At 47.5% G+C, this 24,589-nt stretch overlaps 1 protein-coding gene across 1 annotated transcript in view; it reads right to left on the minus strand.

Annotated features, from left to right (window-relative positions):
- The window catches only part of NNT (nicotinamide nucleotide transhydrogenase), a 137,461-nt gene extending 114,316 nt beyond the window's left edge, over window positions 1-23,145 (minus strand). The window contains exons 1-2 of the mRNA XM_069748680.1: window positions 22,783-23,145; window positions 1,796-1,979 (exon numbers count right to left, since the gene is read on the minus strand). Coding sequence (XP_069604781.1) covers window positions 1,796-1,946 — 151 coding nt within the window. The 5' untranslated portion in view covers window positions 1,947-1,979; window positions 22,783-23,145. The remainder of the gene's footprint in view (window positions 1-1,795; window positions 1,980-22,782) is intronic.
- Between the last annotated feature and the right edge of the window lie 1,444 nt (window positions 23,146-24,589).

Below are 24,589 nucleotides of genomic sequence, written 5' to 3' on the forward strand. Positions count from 1 at the left end.
AGGAAGATTGACAGTCATCTTGTGTTTCTTCCATTTTCTAATAATTTTGCCAAGAGTTGCTGCCTTCTCACCAAGCTGCTTGCCTATTGTCCTGCAGCCCATCCCAGCCTTGTACAGGTCTACAATTTTGTCCCCGGTGTCCTTAGACATCTCTTTGGTCTTGGCCATCGTGGAGACGCTGAGGTGTGATTGATTGTGTGGACAGGTGTCTGTTATACAGGTAATGAGTGCAGAGTAGGAGGGCTTCTTAAAGAAAAATTAACAGGTCTGTGAGAGCCAGAATTCCAACTGGTTGGTAGCTGATCAAATGCTTATTTCATGCAAAAAAAATAAATTTAATTATTAAAAAAAAAAAAAAAAATCATACAATGTGATTTTCTAGTTTTTAGTTTTAGATTCCATCTATCACAGTTGAAATGTACTTACGATGAAAATTACAGACCTCTCCATTCTTTGTAGGTGGGAAATCTGGCGAAATCGTCAGTGTATCAAATATACACATACACTAGATGGTGGCCCGATTCTAACGCATCAGGTATTCTAGAATATGCATGTCCACGTAGTATACAGCACAGAGCCACGTAGTATACAGCACAGAGCCACGTAGTATATTGCCCAGCCCATGTAGTATGTTGCCCAGCCACGTAGTATACAGCACAGACACGTAGTAGATTGCACAGCCAAGTATGTAACAGGCTAAAAAATAAACATATACTCACCCTCCGAAGGCCCCTTGTAGTCCTGTCGCCTGTGTGCGGTGCACGCGGCAGCTTCCGGTCCCAGCATTGGTATGAGCGCAGGACCTGTGATGACATCGCAGTCACATGACCGTGACGTCATGGCAGGTCCTTTTCCCATAGCATCCTTAGCACCGGAACCTGCCGCTTGCAGTGCCGAGGACAGGACGACACGTCGGAGGGTAAGAATAACGGGTTTTTTTATTATTATTATTTATAACATTAGATCTTTTTACTATTGATGCTGCATACGCATCATCAATAGTAAAAAGTTGGTCACACAGGGTTAATAGCTGCGTAACCGGAGTGCGTTACACCGCGGCATAACGCGGTCCATTAACGCTGGCATTAACCCTGTGTGAGGGCTGACTGGAGGGGAGTATGAAGTGGGCACTGACTGCGGGGAGGAAAGAGCGGCCATATTTCCGCCGGACTGTGGCTGTCGCTGATTGGTCGTGGCAACGGTCGTGGGCGTTTTACCACGACCAATCAGCGACTTGAATTCCATGACAGACAGAGGCCGCGACAAATGAATATCCGTGACAGAAGGACATACAGAAAGACAGACAGACGGAAGTGACCCTTAGAGAATATATATATATATATTTTAGCAAAGTTTATATGAAGCTACCGTAACTATAAAATTAAAACAAAAACTATAAGACGTTAGAATCTCTGTGAGTATAAACATGAGCAATCATGTTATGTTTTCTTAACCATATAATATACACCGTAAAAAAAAAATAAAATAAATAATAATTGATGGCAGATTTGCACCTTTTTTTTTTTCCTTCACTGCATTGCTTTCCCCCGTTTTTCAGTACATTATATTACAGCGTGAATGGAGTTATTCAAAAATACAACTCCTGCAAAAAAAAAAAAAAGCCCATCGCCATGTCAACAGAAAAATAAAAGTTAGGGCAGTTAGAATTAGGGGAGAACGTAAAAGCAAAATAAAGTCTGGACCTGAACAGTTTAAAGGGGGAAAAAAAAGTGGAGACAAGTCAAGTCCATTATTACGGTGATTCTTCTACAAGTCAGAAGAGGGCAGCACTTACCTGGTTTGACGGGCTGTTGGCACCAGAGGACCTGGTGGGTGCGAAACATCCGTAGACATGGTGTCTTGGCAGTCTGCACCTTCACAGATATGACGCCATTGAACAGGGGACTTGTGCAGCCGGTAGCCAGTGATCTCAGGAGGCTCGCCATGCTGATGGATCTTATTCAAGAGCTTTTAGGTTTCTATGGAGAAAAAATAAATAAATAAAAAGTTTTTACATTGCTTCTTTAGGGATCGGGTCCTCAGCTGTCGAGGAAATGGCTCAAAAATTGGTCACTCGAAATTAGTCATATCGTACCCCAATGTTCTGACTGATGGATTCACCATTACCAACCATGTATGAAACAACACAAAGCACGACTGACACAGGAAGACTGGGCAAAAGTAGACAAAAATAAATATAAGCAACAAAATGTCAAAGGCTGCACATCTGTAAGGAGGGTGACACCAGAGAGCAAGTGCGGATACACTTATTTCTGCCATCAAAAGGCACAGTTATGTAAGCATGAAGAAAGCGGTGCTGTCAAGGACAAATACTTGAGAGGTGTTAAAAAAAAAAAAAAAAGGGAATTCACAAGAATCATAATGCAGCTTTTTTTACCCCAAAGTTTTTGTGTGGCATTTTTTCATTCTTTTCTTAAAGCAAAACGTTTTTTTGGCACAGCACGAACAAAATACATGCTGCACACTGATAACATCCGTGTGTCATCAGCGTGACACGTACCAGCACCTGGGCACAAGCGGGATAGTTTGCGCTGACCCCGGGTACCAGCGGCTCCTGTAGGCAGCTCTCATCATTGTCTCCTGCTTGTGCTGAGATCAGTGCGACCAGGAAATAATGATGAGAGTTGTATGCAGCCCCTCTGTGTATCTCCTGTGCAAAATAAATTCAATTAAAAAAAAAAAGTGTGTGGGCTCCAATGCAATTTTGATAACCAGCAGAGGCAAAGCCCACAGCTACCCCATAAAGTTCCCAGGCTATAAATAATAGCTCACAGCTATTTATTTAGCCTGTCCTGGTGAATTTTACAGGGGACCCTAGAAAGAAAGAAATGGTGTGAGGCTCCCCTATAAATTTAAACCAGCAAAGGCTAAACAGACAGCTGTGGGTTGATATTAATAGCCTGGGAAGGGGTTAGAGATATTGCCCCCTCTCCCCACTCAGGCTACCAATATCAGGAGATCACCGCAAGCACAATGAAAAAAATTAGGTGTTCGCAGTGATCTCGAGATCACCGCAGTTCATCGCGCCGCTCACAGTGAAGAGTGGGAAAGCAGCTTCAATGACCATCAGTGACCTATGATGTCACCACCCATCACTGAATATACACTCACAGCATCTCAATGTATCCTGCTCTTCAGCCTGGACGGTCATATCTTGGCACTGTCCAGGTTGCAAAGCAGTTATCGCCGAAATGAATTGCAGCGTGGGATAGTATGTCGGACAGGTGAGGGATATGGTGGTTTAAATTTTTATTTTTCTACAGAAGAGGGCTTTGATGGAATGGGCGCAAGGGGAGTAAAACTTTTTTTCTATTTTTAAATACATGTGTTAAACATGGTGTTTTGTATTATTTCAAATAAAAGGACTATTCTGGCTGTGTGTTTATTTACAACTAGATGGTGGCCCGATTCTAACGCATTGGGTATTCTAGAATATGTATGCGTAGTGTATTGCGCAGCCCACGCAGTACATGGCGCAGCCCACGGTGTATATTGCGCAGCCCACGGTGTATATTGCGCAGCCCACGGTGTATATTGCGCAGCCCACGGTGTATATTGCGCAGCCCACACAGTCTATAGCAATGTGGGCACCATATCCCCATTAAAAAAAAGAATTAAAATAAAAAAAATAGTTATATACTCGCCCTCCGGTGGCCCCTTGGATCGAAGCGGTTACTAACGCTCCTCGCGCGCTCCGGTCTGAAGAGTGCATCTCGTGAGACCGCAATGCATGGAGCGGTCAACCGGGGCGTCGTGTGGACCGGGAAAGGCGCCGGAAGGTGAGTATATAACTATTTTTTTTTATTATTATTATTTTTAAACATTAGATCTTTTTACTATTCATGCTGCATAGGCAGCATCAATAGTAAAAAGTTGGTCACACAGGGTTAATAGCAGCGTTAACCGAGTGCGTTACACTACGGTCAACGCTGCCATTAACCCTGTGTGAGCGCTGACCGGAGGGGAGTACGGAGCGGGCACTGACTGCGGGGAGGAAGGAGCGGCCATTTTCTTCCGGACTGTGCCCGTCGCTGATTGGTTGTGGCTGTTTTGCCGCGACCAATCAGCGACTTGGATTTCCATGACAGACAGAGGCCGCGACCAATGAATATCCGTGACAGAAAGAAGGACAGACAGAAGAACAGACAGACGGAAGTGACCCTTAGACAATTATATAGTAGATATGATTATGGGGTTAGCAATGGCGGCATCTTATAGACACCTCTCCATTACGAACCCCTGGGCTTGATGTCACCTGACAATACAAAGGTGACATCAAGCCCCCAATGCTATTACACCACTTGCCACCACCACAAGGCAAGTGGGAAAAGCAAGGCTAAGTACCAGTTTTGGCCCATCTTATGGATGTGACATTTCTGGGACGCCTGAGGGCTGATTTGGTAGCCTGGAGGGGGGAAGGGGAGGGGAGCAATATCTTTGAACCCTTCCCAGGCTATTGATATCATTCCACAGCTGTGTTTAGCCTTTGCTGGTTTCAATTTATAGGAGGACCCTATGTCATTTTTTTTTCTAGGGTCCCACACAAATACCCCAGGAAAGGCTAAGCAAACAGCTGTGAGCCGTTATTAATAGCCTGGGAACCTTATGGCGTATTGTCCCTTGTCCCAGGTTATTAACATCAGTCCCCAGCCATGGGTTTTCCCTCTGCTGGTTATCAAAACTGCATGGGAGCTCATTACATTTTTTATTTTTATTATTTATTTTACACAGGAGGTACACAGCGGTGGCTGAATACACCTCCCATCATGGTTTCCTGGTCGCACTGATCTTAGTGCTAGCAGGAGACAATGGTGAGAGTTGCAACCAGTTGCCGTCGGTGCCTGGGATCAGCGCGAACTGTACCACTTCTTCCCTGGCGCGATATATGTCACATGCACGGCACATGGATGTAACACATGAATACACCGACGTCACATACGTACACAGACCACAGAGTTCACCAGTACTGGTTTTTCCTCTACAGAAATCACCAGGACGTGTGAAGCCGGCCTTAATTGTGTGTTACTCACCCTCTCCAGGTCCACTGCAAGTCTCGACTGTTGCTCCTAGTGTCTATAGCACCTACAGCCCTGTGGCCAAACGGTGAGCCCATTGGCTCTGAGCAGCTGGTGACAGAGCTGCTGAGCTCCGTTATTGGCGGCAGTGCTGCCATGTGACATCAGCGCTGCAGACAATAGCAGACACAAGGAGCTGCGGAGGAGACTCTATAGTAAAGCAAAATTTATTTAACTGCAGCTGGGGGGACAGGGAGGTTTTCTTAAAATAAAAAAAAACATTCAAATGAAAAAAAAATAAACTGGTTATTTTTATTCATTTTATACAAGCTGTTTTTGCTATTGTCGCTTTTATCAAAATCACAGCACACTCTAGGTTGGCTTTTATTTTCATGCTGGTGGGGGTTGTCTCCAATACGCTTATTTTACTCACTAATCAAAAATTCAAGTCTATAAGTCCGTGAAAAAAAAAAAAAGAAGGGGGGGGGAATATCGGATTGCACTTGGATGTCATACGAGTGTGGTCTGATGGGGGAAGGTTTTTTGCAACAAAAAAAAAAAATTGATTGTGTACCAAACTGAAGTAATGCTTACCAAAATCATGAATGTCAGCTTTTCTTGTACATGGAAAAGAAAAAAAAAAACTGACTAAAATCTAACATCAGGGGACAACAACAGAGACAGGTGCCCGGGATGAGATCTCGTCCCTGATCTTCATGCCAAGCATAGACTCTGCAGCTGTCACTCCGCAGCAACCAGCGTCCGAGCGTCATGTGAACCCAATGACATCATGACAATGTCCCTTGTCACATGTCCACCACTAAAATAAACCCAGCACACAACAGATTGTGGCCTTCTACCAGACCTGAGGGGGCTTACAATCCCTACTGTCAGTAAAGTGGGAAACACACGACAAAAAGTTGAAAACTAAAAGAAAAATGGGTGACTAATCCCGGCACAAAACATGAAGATGGTCATAGAGAAAATGAAGCACATGAACACCTTGTATCTCAAGGTGGGACAATCATGGCGATAGGCCCTCAGGCCCTCATGACCTTGGCTTCTACTAAAAGCTGCTTCTATGTAGATGGACAAACGTTTTCCTTACTTTTTTTGTGTTTCACATCCACATTTTTCCATTTTCTCCACGAAGTTGTAAGTGATGGACTATAACCATTCATTTTACTAAGGAGACAGAACTGACTGAGGACATTTAGAGAAGCCGGTGAACATACAGGCTTACGTTTTTGAGGTGCCTGACGCCTTAAGTTAACGAGACAGAACACAAGACCGGCTTCACACATTGGACATTCACAGGCCGAGTACGGACCTCCCTGCAGATCCCCACTGACCCAGACATGGGACACCCACGACCAGTCCATACATTGCTGACCACGAATCAGGCCCAAAGATCCCATAGTCCTGAAATAGCTGATGGCCGACAGCTCTCGCTCTACTCCCCTTATACAGGATCTCTTCACTGACTGACCTGACCCCAACAGTCTCCTATGAGGTTGTCAAGTTTGAGTCATGAAACCCACAGCCAGTCCGTACATTGGACTATGATTGTCAGATGCGTGACCCGACCCAAGGTCAAGTTCAGACATCCATGTATCACAGTCCAAGCTCAGAGCAGGGTGCACAGACCGGCAGTAGGTGTCCTAACCAGAATGTGAGACTCATCAGCATATATCAGGAGACCTGCATCCAATCTGTGCATCACCGTCCCTACTCACACTGTGCTTCATGGACGTCTGAACAAGGTTTAAAGCTACGTTCACATGGGCCGCTGAACTTCGGACAAGTCATGTTTTTGGCGCTCATTCATAGCAAACAGGTGCAGGAGGTCCTGCACATGGAACCAATTATCAATTATATTATCAATGAGAATAACTGTTTAACTCCATATCAGCATGGGTTTATGAGAAATCGCTCCTGTCAAACCAATCTAATCAGTTTTTATGAAGAGGTAAGCTATAGGCTGGACCACGGTGAGTCATTGGACGTGGTATATCTAGATTTTTCCAAAGCGTTTGATACCATGCCGCACAAGAGGTTGGTACACAAAATGAGAATGCTTGGTCTGGGGGAAAATGTGTGTAAATGGGTTAGTAACTGGCTTAGTGATAGAAAGCAGAGGGTGGTTATAAATGGTATAGTCTCTAACTGGGTCGCTGTGACCAGTGGGGTACCGCAGGGGTCAGTATTGGGACCTGTTCTCTTCAACATATTCATTAATGATCTGGTAGAAGGTTTACACAGTAAAATATCGATATTTGCAGATGATACAAAACTATGTAAAGCAGTTAATACAAGAGAAGATAGTATTCTGCTACAGATGGATCTGGATAAGTTGGAAACTTGGGCTGAAAGGTGGCAGATGAGGTTCAATAATGATAAATGTAAACTTATACACATGGGAAGAAGGAATCAATATCACCATTACACACTGAATGGGAAACCACTGGGTAAATCTGACATGGAGAAGGACTTGGGGATCCTAGTTAATGATAAACTTATCTGGAGCAGCCAGTGCCAGGCAGCGGCTGCCAAGGCAAACAGGATCATGGGGTGCAATAAAAGAGGTCTGGATACACAGGATGAGAGCATTATACTGCCTCTGTACAAATCCCTAGTTAGACCGCACATGGAGTACTGTGTCCAGTTTTGGGCACCGGTGCCCAGGAAGGATATAATGGAACTAGAGCAAGTACAAAGGAGGGCAACAAAATTAACCCCTTTCTGACATGGGACGTACTATCCCGTCGAGGTGGGGTGGGCCCCCATGACCACGGACGGGATAGTACGTCCAGCGCGATCGGCGGCGTTCACGGGGGTAGCGCCGCCGATCGCGGCCGGGTGTCAGCTGTTTATCGCAGCTGACATCCGGCACTATGTGCCAGGAGCGGTCACGGACTGCCCCCGGCACATTAACCCCTGGCACACCGCGATCAAAGATGATCGCAATGTGCCGGCGGTATAGGGAAGCTTCCCGCAGGGAGGGGGCTCCCTGCGGGCTTCCCTGAGCCCCCCGCAGCAACGCGATGTGATCGCGTTGCTGCGAGGGTCTTACCTCCCTCCCTGCTTCCTCCAGCCCCGGATCCAAGATGGCCACGGATCCGGGTCCTGCAGGGAGGGAGGTGGCTTCACAGAGCCTGCTCAGAGCAGGCACTGTGAAGGCTGCAGCGCTGCATGTCAGATCAGTGATCTGACAGAGTGCTATGCACACTGTCAGATCACTGATCTGTGATGTCCCCCCCTGGGACAATGTAAAAAAGTTAAAAAAAAATTTCAAAATGTGTAAAAAAAATTAAAAAAAATATTCCTAAATAATGAAAAAAAAATATATATATTATTCCCCTAAATACATTTCTTTATCTAAATAAAAAAAAAAACAATAAAAGTACACATATTTAGTATCGCCGCGTCCGTAATGGCCCGACCTATAAAACTGGCCCACTAGTTAACCCCTTCAGTAAACGCCGTAAGAAAAAAAAAAAAAACGAGGCAAAAAACAACGCTTTATTATCATACCGCCGAACAAAAAGTGGAATAACACGCGATCAAAAAGACAGATATAAATAACCATGATACCGCTGAAAGCGTCATCTTGTCCCGCAAAAAACGAGCCGCCATACAGCATCATCAGCAAAAAAAAAAAAAAGTTATAGTCCTGAGAATAAAGCGATGCAAAATAATTATTTTTTCTATAAAATAGTTTTTATCGTATAAAAGCGCCAAAACATAAAAAAATGATATAAATGAGGTGTCGCTGTAATCGTACTGACCCGAAGAATAAAACGGATTTATCAATTTTACCAAACGCGGAACGGTATAAATGCCTCCCCCAAAAGAAATTCATGAATAGCTGGTTTTTGGTCATTCTGCCTCGCAAAAATCGGAATAAAAAGCGATCAAAAAATGTAACGTGCCCGAAAATTTTACCAATAAAAACGTCAACTCGTCCCGCAAAAAACAAGACCTCACATGACTCTGTGAACCAAAATATGGAAAAATTATAGCTCTCAAAATGTGGTAACGCAAAAAATATTTTTTGCAATAAAAAGTGTCTTTCAGTGTGTGACGGCTGCCAATCATAAAAATCCGCTAAAAAACCCGCTATAAAAGTAAATCAAACCCCCCTTCATCACCCCCTTAGTTAGGGAAAAATTAAAAAAAATGTATTTATTTCCATTTTTCCATTAGGGCTAGGGTTAGGGCTAGGGTTAAGGCTACAGTTAGGGTTGGGGCTAAAGTTAGGGTTGGGGCTAGGGTTAAGGCTACAGTTAGGGTTGGGGCTAAAGTTACGGTTAGTGTTTAGATTACATTTACAGTTGGGAATAGGGTTGGGATTAGGGTTAGGTGTGTGTCAGGGTTAGAGGTGTGGTTAGGGTTACTGTTGGGATTAGGGTTAGGGGTGTGTTTGGATTAGGGTTTCAGTAATATTTGGGGGTTTTCCACTGTTTAGGCACATCAGGGGCTCTCCAAACGCGACATGGCGTCCGATCTCAATTCCAGCCAATTGTGCGTTGAAAAAGTAAAACAGTGCTTCTTCCCTTCCGAGCTCTCCCGTGTGCCCAAACAGGGGTTTACCCCAACATATGGGGTATCAGCGTACTCGGGACAAATTGGACAACAACTTTTGGGGTCCAATTTCTCCTGTTACCCTTGGGAAAATACAAAACTGGGGGCTAAAAAATAATTTTTGTGGGAAAAAAAAAGATTTTTTATTTTCACGGCTCTGCGTTATAAACTGTAGTGAAACACTTGGGGGTTCAAAGTTCTCACAACACATATAGATAAGTTCCATGGGGGTCTAGTTTCCAATATGGGGTCACTTGTGGGGGATTTCTACTGTTTAGGTACATTAGGGGCTCTGCAAACGCAATGTGACACCTGCAGACCAATCCATCTAAGTCTGCATTCAAATGGCACTCCTTCCCTTCCGAACCCTCCCATGCGCCCAAACAGTGGTTCCCCCCACATATGGTGTATCATCGCACTCAGGACAAATTGGGCAACAAATTTTGGGGTCCACTTTCTCCTGTTACCCTCGGGAAAATACAAAACTGGGGGCTAAAAAAATAATTTTTGTGGGAAAAATGTTTTGTTTTATTTTTACGGCTCTGCATTATAAACTTCTGTGAAGCACTTGGTGGGTCAAAGTGCTCACCACACCTCTAGATAAGCTCCTTAGGGGGTCTACTTTCCAAAATGGTGTCACTTGTGGGGGGTTTCAATGTTTAGGCACATCAGTGGCTCTCCAAACGCAACATGGCGTCCCATCTCAATTCCTGTCAATTTTGCTTTGAAAAGTCAAACGGCGCTCCTTCCCTTCCGAGCTCTCCCATCCGCCCAAACAGTGGTTTACCCCCACATATGGGGTATCAGCGTACTCAGGACAAATTGTACAACAACTTTTGGGGTCCAATTTCTTCTCTTACCCTTGGGAAAATAAAAAATTGGGGGCGGAAAGTTAATTTTTGTGAAAAAATATGATTTTTTATTTTTATGGTTCTACATTATAAACTTCTGTGAAGCACTTGGTGGGTCAAAGTGCTCACCACACATCTAGATAAGTTCCTTAAGGGGTCTACTTTCCAAAATGGTGTCACTTGTGGGGGGTTTCAATGTTTAGGCACATCAGGGGCTCTCCAAACGAAACATGGCGTCCCATCTCAATTCCAGTCAATTTTGAATTGAAAAGTCAAATGGCGCTCCTTCGCTTCCCAGCTGTGCCATGCGCCCAAACAGTGGTTTACCCCCACATGTGGGGTATTGTCGTGCTCAGGACAAATTGTACAACAATGTTTGGGGTCTATTTTCTCCTGTTACCCTTGGCAAAATTAAACAAATTGGAGCTGAATTAAATTTTTTGTGAAAAAAAGTTAAATGTTCATTTTTATTTAAACATTCAAAAAATTCCTGTGAAGCACCAGAAGGGTTAATAAACTTCTTGAATATGGTTTTGAGCACCTTGAGGGGTGTAGTTTTTAGAATGGTGTCACACTTGGGTATTTTCTATCATATAGACCCCTCAAAATGACTTCAAATGAGATGTGGTCCCTAAAAAAAAATGGTGTTGTAGAAATGAGAAATTGCTGGTCAACTTTTAACCCTTATAACTCCCTAACAAAAACAAATTTTGGTTCCAAAATTGTGCTAATGTAAAGTAGACATGTGGGAAATGTTACTTATTAAGTATTTTGTGTGACATATCTCTGTGATTTAATTGCATAAAAATTCAAAGTTGGAAAATTGCGAAATTTTCATAATTTTCGCCAAATTTCCGTTTTTTCACAAATAAACGCAGGTACTATCAAAGAGTTTTTACCATTGTCATGAAGTACAATATGTCACGAGAAAACAATGTCAGAATCACTGGGATCCGTTGAAGCGTTCCAGAGTTATAACCTCACAAAGGGACAGTGGTCAGAATTGTAAAAATTGGCCCGGTCATTAACGTGCAAACCACCCTTGGGGGTAAAGGGGTTAATAAAGCGAATGGGGGAACTACAGGACCCAGAGAGATAAGCAAAATTAGGATTATTTAGTCTAGAAAAAAAGACGACCGAGGGGCGATCTAATAACCAAGTTTAAGTATATAAGGAGACAAGACAAATATCTCTCAGAGGATCTGTTTATACCAAGGAAGGTGACGGGCACAAGGGGGCATTCTCTGCGTCTGGAGAAGAGAAGATTTTTCCACCAACATAGAAGAGGATTCTTTACTGTTAGGGCAGTGAGAATCTGGAATTCCTTGGCTGAGGAGGTGGTGATGGCGAACTCAGTCAAGCGGTTCAAGAGAGGCCTGGATGTCTTCCTGGAGCAGAACAATATTGTATCTTACAGTTAATAGGTTCTTTAAAAGGACGTAGATCTGGGGATTTATGCTGCCGGAATATACAGTAGGCTGAACTGGATGGACAAATGTCTTTATTCAGCCTTGCTAACTATGTAACTACCCAGAATAGTAGTGTTGCCTTTTTTTCCACTTGGAACGGAAAACTATTATCCTGTGTAAGGAGAACATATGCTGGCAAGAAAAGGAACAGCCTGTGAGCACAGGACAATCCATTGGGCTGGTTTCACATTAGCGTTTGGCTGGGCTGCGGATGGCTGCGTACTTCCTCCCTTGAGCTCCGCCTATTCCACATGCCCAGCCGAACGCTAATGTGAGACCAGCCTTATGTATTGTTCTGAGCGCAACATAGAAAGCAGGTCAAAAGTATCACCAGGTCAATGGTTGCTCTATTCCCGCTGCGCCCCCGAGAACCCCAGAGGGTTTTTTCCCTTAAATCTGCTATATGGTTCCAGAGATTTGGGCCTTTTATATTTAGGGCTACTTTGTATGGTTCTTCATCAAGGGTGTGGTGCTGAGGGATAACAATTATTAAATAACACACAACCACCTAAAGACGCACCCCCAGACAATTCTGCCAGCCTCTCACACTCGGTTAACATTAAAAACGAGCAGTGGAAATAAGTTAAAATACGGTATGTGTCCAGTTTTTGCTTTTACCAGGTGACAAGTCCTCAGACAGGCTAATAAATGTCCACCAATTGGCAAATAAGTAACCGATCGGAGGACGTTTAGCACCGCAGATCGCACAGTGTGAACAAGCCCCTACATTGTGATTCCGTGACCTAAGGAGAAGGTGATCCATCTACAGCTTCCTGGGAAGTAGCACATTTTTTGAGATAAGACAAGGCAGCTCTTCTTCATATCACAGAAGGGGAGAGTCCTAAAGGTACCGTCACACTGAACGATATCGCTAGCGATCCGTGACGTTGCAGCATCCTGGCTAGCGATATCGTTGAGTTTGACAGGCAGCAGCGATCTGGATCCTGCTGTGACATCGTTGGTCGCTGCAGAAAGGCCAGAACTTTATTTCGTCACTGGATCTCCCGCAGACATCGCTGAATCAGCGTGTGTGACGCCGATTCAGCGATGTCTTCACTGGTAACCAGGGTAAACATCGGGTTACTAAGCGCAGGGCCGCGCTTAGTAACTTGATGTTTACCCTGGTTACTAGCGTAAACGTAAAAAAACAAACAAACACTACATACTTACCTTCCGCTGTCTGTCCCCCGGCGCTGTGCTTCCCTGCACTGTCAGCGCCGGCCGGCCGTAAAGCAGAGCACAGCGGTGACGTCACCGCTGTGCTTTCCGGCTGGCGCTCAGTCAGTGCAGAGAAGCACAGCGCCGGGGGACAGACACCGGAATGTAAGTATGTAGTGTTTGTTTTTTTTACGTTTACGCTGGTAACCAGGGTAAACATCGGGTTACTAAGCGCGGCCCTGCGCTTAGTAACCCGATGTTTTCCCTGGTTACCAGGGGACTTCGCATAGTTGGTCGCTGGAGAGCTGTCTGTGTGACAGCTCTCCAGCAACGCTGCAGCGATCGGCATCGTTGTCTAGATCGCTGCAGCGTCGCTAAATGTGACGGTACCTTAAGAAATCTCACAGATAAGTATATACCTTCATAGATATGACATTATAACCAATGAAGGCAACTACCGAATCGGCTCTGGATAACAAGTGGCCATGCCATATATTACACACACTATTTTTTCTTTTTAATATTGCACATAACTTTAACCAACAGCTCTGCCATCGGCCCCGGCCTTTACTGCGTTATGTTCCCTCATCGGAATCTGTCACTAGGCATTTGCTGCCTCATCTGTGAGCGACATAACATAGGAGGAGAGACCCTGATTCCAGCAATGTGTCACTTTGGTTACTAGGTGCAGCAGTTGTGACACAGAGTTAGTAGATGTAGCAGCGCTCAAGAGCTGCCCCCACCACAGCTTTCTGAGTACATTGTATATTAACAACAAGCTACTTATCAGAGAAGGGGGCGCACAGGTAGTTAGTCCGGTAGCAATAATCTCCTGCTGATAAAACACTCATATTGAAACAGCACTACAAAGCGACATATCGCTGAAACCAGTGTTTCAGCGCCGCCATCATGTGCCCTCAGAGAACTGCAAAAATCTGATGACAGATCCCCTTTTAAGATTGGGGCAGTATGGTGGCTCAGTGGTTAGCACTGTTGCTTTGCAGACCTGGGGTCCTGAGTTCAAATCCCACCAAGGACAACATCTGCAAGGAGTTTGTTTGTTCTCTCTGTGGGTTTCCTCCCACACTCAAAAGACATACTGATAGGTTCGCCTTCAACAAGACAGAGGGGTGGTAGTATCCCTAAGATATACCTTCTCGGTCCTCCTAAGCCCTCATAATATTTACCTAGGCCCTTTGCTAATAATGGAGTATTGTATCGTCTCCCCGCAGAGCCCAAACTAACTCCACCACCTGACAACCAGCAGGATGGGCGATAACTTGCTGATTGATGCCAGCGATTGCACCCCTAAAGATCCTGAGAACAAGGCTCTGCAGACCCATCCTGAATGGAGCAGAGGTGACCTTCATTGACTATGGGACTGAAGGAAGAAGCTGAGAGCATCACTCGGCAGTCCCATAGAAATAAAAGGAGCAGAGTGCGCCTCCACTGCATTTGAGCATGGTTCAAATTCCCATTCATAGAGCTCCACAGCTCTATGGATAGAGGAGAAATTTTTATTTTTTTACAAAGGAACATTACAAGTCCTGATGTGAATGTTTTACAGCTCTCATCCTGCAGGGACCAATCCAGAATCTGACCAGGTATTCTTCATCCTGCGCTCAGCACCAAGTCACATACACATGTTCTAATAAATGCCTACTACAGTCTATGGGGTCCTGCACACAGATTTTTTTTTTTTTATCCAAATTTTCCTTCTCGCCCCAGCAGATAGATGACTGAAATGTGTCCATTTTACAAACAAAACTTGCTCATTCTGCATTTATCACCCACTCCTGGTTTTGGCTTACAAATACTGATTGTGTGAACGTGGCCTCAATGACTAATGCAGGTATGAACATAGACATAAAGAGATTGTCTGGGACCTAACCCATCACCAGGACAGGTCACCAATAGAGGATCACTGACTTCCAACACCCAACAACCCCACCAATCAGTTGAAATTTGCTCCAGCAGCAGATATAGGTGATCCATGGGGCAGAACACAGCAGCCCCGGACATTGCGTTGCTTAGTGTTTGCACTTTATCTCCCATTAAAGTGGACGAGAAACGTCATCACTTGTTAGGTCCTGGACAACCTCATTAAAGGAGCAGGATCCCTCTTCATCTGCCGTTGGCCCCATTAGGGTAAGTTCACAAAAGGCGTTTTTGCTGCTTTTTTTTCTGCAGCAAAACCTTATCTTCTCGGCAGGAAAGAAGTTGAGTCAAAAACGCAGGTTTTGGTGCGTTTTTTTTCTCTTTGTCCATGCTAATGTCCTTGGATTTTCAGCAGCAAATAATGATACCTGCGTTATTCTGCATTTTTTTCAACACTCATTCAAGTCAATGGGTGAAAAAACGCAGCAAAAACGCTGAAAGAAGTGACATGCCCTATGTCCAAAAAACGAAGCAAAGCACAAAATACTGATCACACAAAAAAACCAATGTGTGAGCATGAGATTTCTGAAATCTCATAGGGCTTTGCTGGTACTGTAAAAAGCAGCTGAAGGTTAGAATTAAAAAAAAAACGCAGCAAAAACGCCCTGTGTGAACTCACCCTTATTCTCTGTACTATCTAGTGATAATGTGCATTAAATGCTAGTGACCGCTGAGCCTAGGTTCATTCAGACGTCCCTGGCACGGTCCGCTAAAGCACGCACTGGCCACGGCCCTCCTGACCCGAACAGGACATCTTCGTATATATCTATGAGGGTCACACTCAGGTCCGGGGGACCCACGGCCACTCCATGCATTTCGGGTTCGATCTGTACAGATATCTGAATGAGCTCTATGGGCTCATACACACATCCGATTTTCTGGTACGCGTGCCAGCAGTGATTTTCACAGATAGTACTCGTACCTATGATATTTGATGGTGCTAGGGACATGTCTGATTTTGATCTGAGTGACATCCAGGCACGGTGCGATTTTCACAGATTGCCAGAAAGGAGAAACATTTGTCTCATACATGGAAAATACTGACGTCTGAATGAGCCCCAACACAGGTCTCCACTGTCATGAGCCCTACATGCTGACATCGCAATCACCACAGTTAGCGGCAGGGACCACGTGAGAAAGCGGCGAATAAAACGCTATAGGTTACTTTATTCTACAGCATTACCTCCTTGTGGATGACACAAGAAAACCCCTTTAAGGCCACGTTCACACGATCAGTATTTTACCTCAGTATTTATAAAGACTAAACCAGGAGTGGGTGATAATACAGTGGTGATGTGTTTCTATGACACTTTTCCTCTGATTGTTCTACTCCTGGTTTTCAGTTACAAATACTGAGGTAAAATACTGACCAAATACTGAAGGCGTGAACGTGGCCTTAGTTGTATTTGCTGCTGTGGAACCCTGCAGCTCCCGATACTGAGTAATGCCTCTTTCACGCTTCCGTCGTTTGGCCAACGTCGCAATGCGTCGTTTTGGAGAAAAAAAACGCATCCTGCAAAGTTTCCCGCAGGATGCGTTTTTTCACCATAGATTTGCATTAGTGACGCATTGCGACGTATGGCCACATGTCGCATGTGTCATGCAACGGATGCGTCGTGATTTTGCAGCCCGTTGTGACGAAAAAACGTTCAATGTAACGTTTTTCGTCCATCGGAACCGCCATTTCCAACTGCGCATGCGCGGCCGGAACTCCGTCCCCTCCTCCCCGGAACTCATAATGGGCAGCGGATGCGTCTGAAAATTGCATCCGCTGCCCACATTGTGCACTATTTGCACAACGTCCATCGGTACGTCGGGCCGACGGTTTGCGACGGCCCCGTACCGACAGAAATGTGAAAGAGGCCTAACAACAGTCTCTTTATCTCGTGGCCTCGGCTTGGAGCGCTCTCACTTTTCCTTTCCGATTACAGTATGGCTCATTGGGGTTATGCTATCAGTGCCATTACCTTATCAGGGACAGGTCACCATCTGCCCTCATGTATGACTATGCCCTGTGCAGAGCAGACATCATACCGTATATCTGGACACAGTTAAGTCATGTCTAAAATACCCGCACGGCCACGACCGAACACACTCAGGTGCACACTACACAATATTGTACTACTCATATCTACAAGCTGGCGATGAGGCTGGCACCAGTGCCATATTTATGTGCTGCAAGCGGTACATGGATGTATCAACATGTGTTCACTGAACCGTGCGGAATCACCGCGCCCAATACATTCTATTGATGTAATGTGCATGAAATGGACATGCTGCAGTCTGGAGAGACGTGCCGCATGTCCGTCTCCGCAGATAAGCCACGGGAGTCTGTGCACGCATAGTGGACATGATGTTTCTAGGAATCCCATTCACCATGCTGTAACATCTGGACGCTGCAGGTTTGACGCTGCATAAGTATGCAGTGTCCAACCTGCAGGGTTTACTGATCGTGTGCACATACCCTTAAGGTACCTTCACACTAAACGATATCGCTAGCAATCCGTGACGTTGCAGCATCCTCGCTAGCGATATCGTTTAGTTTGACACACAGCAGCGATCAGAATCCTGCTGTGATGTCGTTGGTCGGGGCTAGAGGGCCAGACCTTTCTTTGGTCGCTGGCTCTCCCGCTGACATCGCTGGATCGGCGTGTGACACCGATTCAGCGATGTCTTCGCTGGTAACCAGGGTAAACATCGGGTAACTAAGCGCAGGGTCGCGCTTAGTAACCCGATGTTTACCCTGCTTACCAGCATAAAAGTAAAAAAAAAAAAAACACTACATACTTACCTACCGCTGTCTGTCCCCGGCGCTGTGCTCTGCACTCCTCCTGTACTGGCTGTGAGCGTCGGTCAGCCGGAAAGCAGAGCGGTGACGTCACAGCTCTGCTTTCCGGCCGCTGTGCTCACAGTCAGTACAGGAGGAGTGCAGAGAAGCAGAGCGCCGGGGACAGACAGCGGTAGGTAAGTATGTAGTGTTTGTTTTTTTTTACTTTTACGCTGGTAACCAGGGTAAACATCGGGTTACTAAGCGCGGCCCTGCGCTTAGTAACCCGATGTTTACCCTGGTTACCCGGGGATTTCGGGATCGTTGGTCGCTGGAGAGCTGTCTGTGTGACAGCTCTCCAGCGACCAAACAGCGACGCTGCAGCGATCCGGATCGTTGTCGGTATCGCTGCAGCGTCGCTTAATGTGAAGGGGCCTTTAACCCCTTAATGACCGCCAATACGTCTTTTAACTGACCTGAGATATAAGAGAATAGTATCCCCATACAGGTGACAATCCAGCAGCTGTCGGCTGTACACTATAGCTGACAACTTGCTGTACCAGCCACGATCAGTATTTGCACCATCTAAATCTGTTTAACCCCTTAGATGCTGCTGTCAATAGTGACTACATCATTATAAATGGTTAACAGAGTGTGGGGGCTTCTTCTTTGTCACAATTGGTGCCCTCAGATCATGATTTTGTTGTCCTGATGTTTGCCAAGGCAATTCATGACCAAATAGCGGCCTTAGAGTCTGCCGGCTATAGTAATCTGTTTAGAAGTTAGCAACATTTAGGTGGTAAAAATACACATTTTCATTTCTGTCATACCACTTTGCATTAATTCCTGTAAAGCACCTGAAGGGTTAATAAACTACCTGACAGCAGTTTTCAATATGTCAGGGGGTGCTGTTTTTAAAATGGTATCACGTTTGCGGGTTTCCCAATATATGGGACCCCTAAAGTCACTTCAAACATGGATAAGTCCCTAAAAAAATAAATTTTGTAAATTTCTTTGAAAAAATGAAAAATTGCTGCTACATTTTTAAACCTCCTAAAATGCTAACAAAATAAAATAACATTTTACAAATGGTGCTGATGTAAAGCAGACATGTGGGAAATGTTATTTATTAATGGTTTGCTGTTGTATGACTATCTGGATTAAAAGGATAATCATTCAAATTTAGAAAATTGCTAATTTTTTAACATTTTTCTCAAATTTTTGATATTTTTTATAAATAAACACAAAAAATGTTGAACAAAATTTACCATTATCATAAAGTATAATGTGTCATGAAAAAACAGTCTCAAAATCACTGGGATTTGTTGAAGCGTTGCAGAGTTATTACCACATAAAGTGACACTGGTCAGATTTCAAAAATTTGGCTCGGTCACTAAGGGGTTAAGCTTAGAATAACAGATAGCTGGAGTTCGATGCAAGGCACCCCCGATCAGCTGTTCAGCAGCCTTTGCAGGTGTGCTCTTATTCTGTGGTGCAAATACATCTGGGGCACACAGTGTCTTCGGCTGTTAAACAGGTAGAAAAGCAAAGATGGCTCTATGTGGGAACCAGTTGGCTTCTTTGCACACGTTGCAGATTTGACTGTGGAATTTTCTGTGCAGATTCTGAATTTCTTGGCAGAAAACTCAGGTCAGAATCTGCACCTTTTCTTGGTATGTGCACACGTTGCAGATTTGTGTGCAGATTTCTTCCTTTTTTTTACCCCTGCAGATTTCTATTATGGAATGGGTGCAAAAATGCAGCAGATCTGCACAAACTGACATGGTCCTTTTTTTAATCTGCTGCGTTGTCCATGTGGATTTTTCCGCACCATTAGCACAGCATTTGTTTTTTTGCCATTGATTTACATTGTACTGTAAATCACTTGCAGATCTGCGGCGTTTCTGCGCGGAAAAAAAAGCTGCAGTTCTGTAGGAAATCTGCAACGTGTGCACATAGCCTTATTCTCGCGGTCCCTTGCAGATCGCAATCCAACCCCATTGAGTTGCATTACGCTGTGTGGGATGTGGCGGCACAGATCTATGACCACATGACCTGAGAAGCAGCCAAAGTCCCCAGATAAACTCAAATACCAGGGGTTGTCTGGTCAAAGCAAGTTACCCCTGCCCACCAGATAGGTAATAGCGCGCTGATTGTTGGGCGGCCAACTTATCGGGAGGACACTGAACTTTTATCCCCAATAGAAAGGCACGGCGCTGTGACCTGTGCGCCAGTCTTTCCATGCGGGGCTGCCGAGCGTTGCACTCACCTTTTCCCCAGCAGCCCCATGGAGGATGAATGGAGCGGTGGCCGGACAGCCATCCTGACGCTCATTAGTATAACATGGATAAAAGGTACCCAATCTGCTGATCGGAGCGAGTCCCAGTGGTCAAACCCCACTGATCAGCACGTTATCACCGATCCTGCAGACCGGTGATAACTGGTTTTCACTGGAGGACCCCTTTAAAGTGGCGGAAGCATCTTTTGAGCCCCATAATATTCATGTTACGAGGGGCAGAGGGTGGACGACATTTCCATGGTAACATCCCTCCCATCACTGCACATACAGCCGGTGGAATAAGGATTGAGCACGTCACCAATTTTCTAGGTAAATCTATTTCTAAAGGTGCTATTGGCATGAAATTCTCACCAGATGTCAGAAACAACCCATCCAACCCCCACAGGAAAGACGTCACCAGAGACGTCCAGAACGTGTGTAATAATGGGAAAAAGTATTAAACACACGAAGAGACTTACAATAACCTGGAAAGTCCTGACCGCTGCTGAAATCTATGGGCGCGTTCCTGCCAGTGGCGGCCTGTGTGTCTGGGGGGCGCCATCACACAATGCCCTGACAACAAGGGTGACTTGTCACCCCGACAGCACACACTCGGGGGTCCTCAGCTCCGGGCGACGGTTTTAGGTCCCGTAGTCAGGTTTCTCGCCCCGTGGACGCGACTTTGGGGTACAGGCGACTTTTGTTACTTTATAGATATAAATAATTGTTGTGTTTACTTCGTGCAATAATAAAGGAAGCAGCGGCGCCGGGGAGCGAGGTTTACTATACTAATACCACTATGGAACACCAAGCTGACGTCACGGCCGGCATTACAGAGGCATCAATGGGTTAAAAAGCCGGCTTTATTTGTTGTAGCTCCGGCCAGCGCGGGAAAGAAACAAGCACGTGACCTTAGAGGGTGACAGAGGAGGGCAGCGCTTCCTAGGCCGCCAACTTGGTTACTAAGCAACAGCGTGACGTCACGGCTTCAAGGGCAAAACGAGAGTCACCTACACAGCGCCGCTCCAGTTACGCTTGCGTCCCATAGGGCTGCGTCAACACGTTCGCCCCGCCCTTTACTAGTTAGAATGATTCCTATTGGACGGTCCGTCGGGACTGCAAAACTTCTATTTTTAAACAGGTCTACGCGGCAGCGATGTGATTGGTCGCCGGAGATGTCACTCATCACACGGAACGTCCATTCATCCCAACATAGGAGAGCAGCTGTGTCCAAATACAGACATGGGGGCAGCGGCCCCCGCGCACAGCACGGCAGCAGGGACGGGCCACAGCCAATGGGCGCTGCCAGCATGCTGGGACTTGTAGTTGTCACATCAGTGGTCTCCAACCTGCAGCGCTTCAGCACTTGTGAGACTGCAACTCCTAGCAGCATGTCCAGGAGTGCTGGGCGCTGTAGTGCTACGGAGCACTGATGTGGTCTTATGACGGCACTGAGGGGCGGACCGCAGAGGAAACATCCCCTAATAGCGGGGGTCGTGCTACCCTTCTATACAGCGCGGCCGGGGAGGGAGGTCACCCTGAGTGGAGGACAATGTCACCTACCACACAGCCCCCCGAGCGACCCCCAGCCATTGTTCCAGCACACAATACCCCAGGCGGCACAGAGCCGGCCGCCCACAGGCCCTGCACCAGCCCCCTCTCCCCTCAGTCCCTGCACCAGCCCCCTCTCCCCTCAGTCCCTGCACCAGCCCCCTCTCCCCTCAGTCCCTGCACCAGCCCCCTCTCCCCTCAGTCCCTGCACCAGCCCCCTCTCCCCTCAGTCCCCTCTCCCCTCAGTCCCTGCACCAGCCCCCTCTCCCCTCAGTCCCCTCTCCCCTCAGTCCCTGCACCAGCCCCCTCTCCCCTCAGTCCCTGCACCAGCCCCCTCTCCCCTCAGTCCCTGCACCAGCCCCCTCTCCCCTCAGTCCCTGCACCAGCCCCCTCTCCCCTCAGTCCCTGCACCAGCCCCCTCTCCCCTCAGTCCCTGCACCAGCCCCTTCTCCCTTCAGTCCCTGCATCAGCCCCCTCAGTCCCTGCACCAGCCCCTTCTCCCCTCAGTCCCTGCACCAGCCCCCTCTCCCTTCAGTCCCTGCACCAGCCCCTTCTCCCCTCAGTCCCTGCACCAGCCCCCTCTCCCCTCAGTCCCTGCACCAGCCCCCTCTCCCCTCAGTCCCTGCACCAGCCCCCTCTCCCCTCAGTCCCTGCACCAGCCCCCTCTCCCCTCAGTCCCTGCACCAGCCCCCTCTCCCCTCAGTCCCTGCACCAGCCCCCTCTCCCCTCAGTCCCTGCACCAGCCCCCTCTCCCCTCAGTCCCTGCACCAGCCCCCTCTCCCCTCAGTCCCTGCACCAGCCCCCTCTCCCCTCAGTCCCTGCACCAGCCCCTTCTCCCTTCAGTCCCTGCATCAGCCCCCTCAGTCCCTGCACCAGCCCCTTCTCCCCTCAGTCCCTGCACCAGCCCCCTCTCCCTTCAGTCCCTGCACCAGCCCCTTCTCCCCTCAGTCCCTGCACCAGCCCCCTCTCCCCTCAGTCCCTGCACCAGCCCCCTCTCCCCTCAGTCCCTGCACCAGCCCCCTCTCCCCTCAGTCCATGCACCAGCCCCTTCTCCCCTCAGTCCATGCACAGATGCCCTCGGTCAGCAGCTGTTGCCCCAGCACACACACAGGTTCCTCCCTCCAGTGCTGCCCTCTCCCCGGTCACTGACCTGTGCGGTGCGCGCTCCTCCTGCTCCGGCCACTGCTGCAGGCACGGACACTACGGGCACAGGCTGCCGGCCGGATCACCCAGCTCCCCCGGAAGAGACGGAGCACAGAGCGGTGCACGACGTCAGCTGTCCCCGGTCCCGCCCCTTGTATGTGACAGCGTGCCGGGACCTGAGTGAGAGAGCGCGAGTGCTGGAGACAGAGCCTGTGCTGGAGACAGAGCCTGTGCTGCAGACAGCGCCTGTGCTGGAGACAGCGCCTGTGCTGGAGACAGCGCCTGTGCTGGAGACAGCGCCTGTGCTGGAGACAGCGCCTGTGCTGGAGACAGCGCCTGTGCTGGAGAGTGTCCTTGGCGCTGATCCCGCGGTCGCTGTCACCTTCCTCTGCTCCTAGTGCGGATTGTCTCCTCCCTTTTGTGGATATTTTGCCATAGTCACATAAGACCATAGTTACAGAGCTCAGGTCTGGGGCTACACTGCCACTCTGGCCCCATCTAGGTGAATGGGGTGCCCAGGGCTCAGCAACGTGACCCCACTGACCTAACACAGCAACGTGACCCCACTGACCTAACACTGCAACGTGACCCCACTGACCTAACACAGCAACGTGACCCCACTGACCTAACACTGCAACGTGACCCCACTGACCTAACACAGCAACGTGACCCCACTGACCTAACACAGCAACGTGACCCCACTGACCTAACACTGCAACGTGACCCCACTGACCTAACACTGCAACGTGACCCCACTGACCTAACACTGCAACGTGACCCCACTGACCTAACACTGCAACGTGACCCCACTGACCTAACACAGCAACGTGACCCCACTGACCTAACACTGCAACGTGACCCCACTGACCTAACACAGCAACGTGACCCCACTGACCTAACACTGCAACGTGACCCCACTGACCTAACACTGCAACGTGACCCCACTGACCTAACACTGCAACGTGACCCCACTGACCTAACACTGCAACGTGGCCCCACTGACCTAACACTGCAACGTGACCCCACTGACCTAACACTGCAACGTGACCCCACTGACCTAACACTGCAACGTGACCCCACTGACCTAACACTGCAATGTGGCCCCACTGACCTAACACTGCAACGTGGCCCCACTGACCTAACACTGCAACGTGACCCCACTGACCTAACACTGCAACGTGACCCCACTGACCTAACACTGCAACGTGACCCCACTGACCTAACACTGCAACGTGGCCCCACTGACCTAACACTGCAACGTGGCCCCACTGACCTAACACTGCAACGTGACCCCACTGACCTAACACTGCAACGTGGCCCCACTGACCTAACACTGCAACGTGACCCCACTGACCTAACACTGCAACGTGACCCCACTGACCTAACACTGCAACGTGGCCCCACTGACCTAACACTGCAACGTGACCCCACTGACCTAACACTGCAATGTGGCCCCACTGACCTAACACTGCAACGTGGCCCCACTGACCTAACACTGCAACGTGACCCCACTGACCTAACACTGCAACGTGGCCCCACTGACCTAACACTGCAACGTGACCCCACTGACCTAACACTGCAACGTGACCCCACTGACCTAACACTGCAACGTGGCCCCACTGACCTAACACTGCAATGTGGCCCCACTGACCTAACACTGCAACGTGACCCCACTGACCTAACACTGCAACGTGACCCCACTGACCTAACACTGCAACGTGACCCCACTGACCTAACACTGCAACGTGACCCCACTGACCTAACACTGCAATGTGGCCCCACTGACCTAACACTGCAACGTGGCCCCACTGACC

The sequence above is a fragment of the Ranitomeya imitator genome, chromosome 1 (genome assembly GCF_032444005.1).
Source record: "Ranitomeya imitator isolate aRanImi1 chromosome 1, aRanImi1.pri, whole genome shotgun sequence".
Lineage (NCBI taxonomy): Eukaryota > Metazoa > Chordata > Amphibia > Anura > Dendrobatidae > Ranitomeya > Ranitomeya imitator.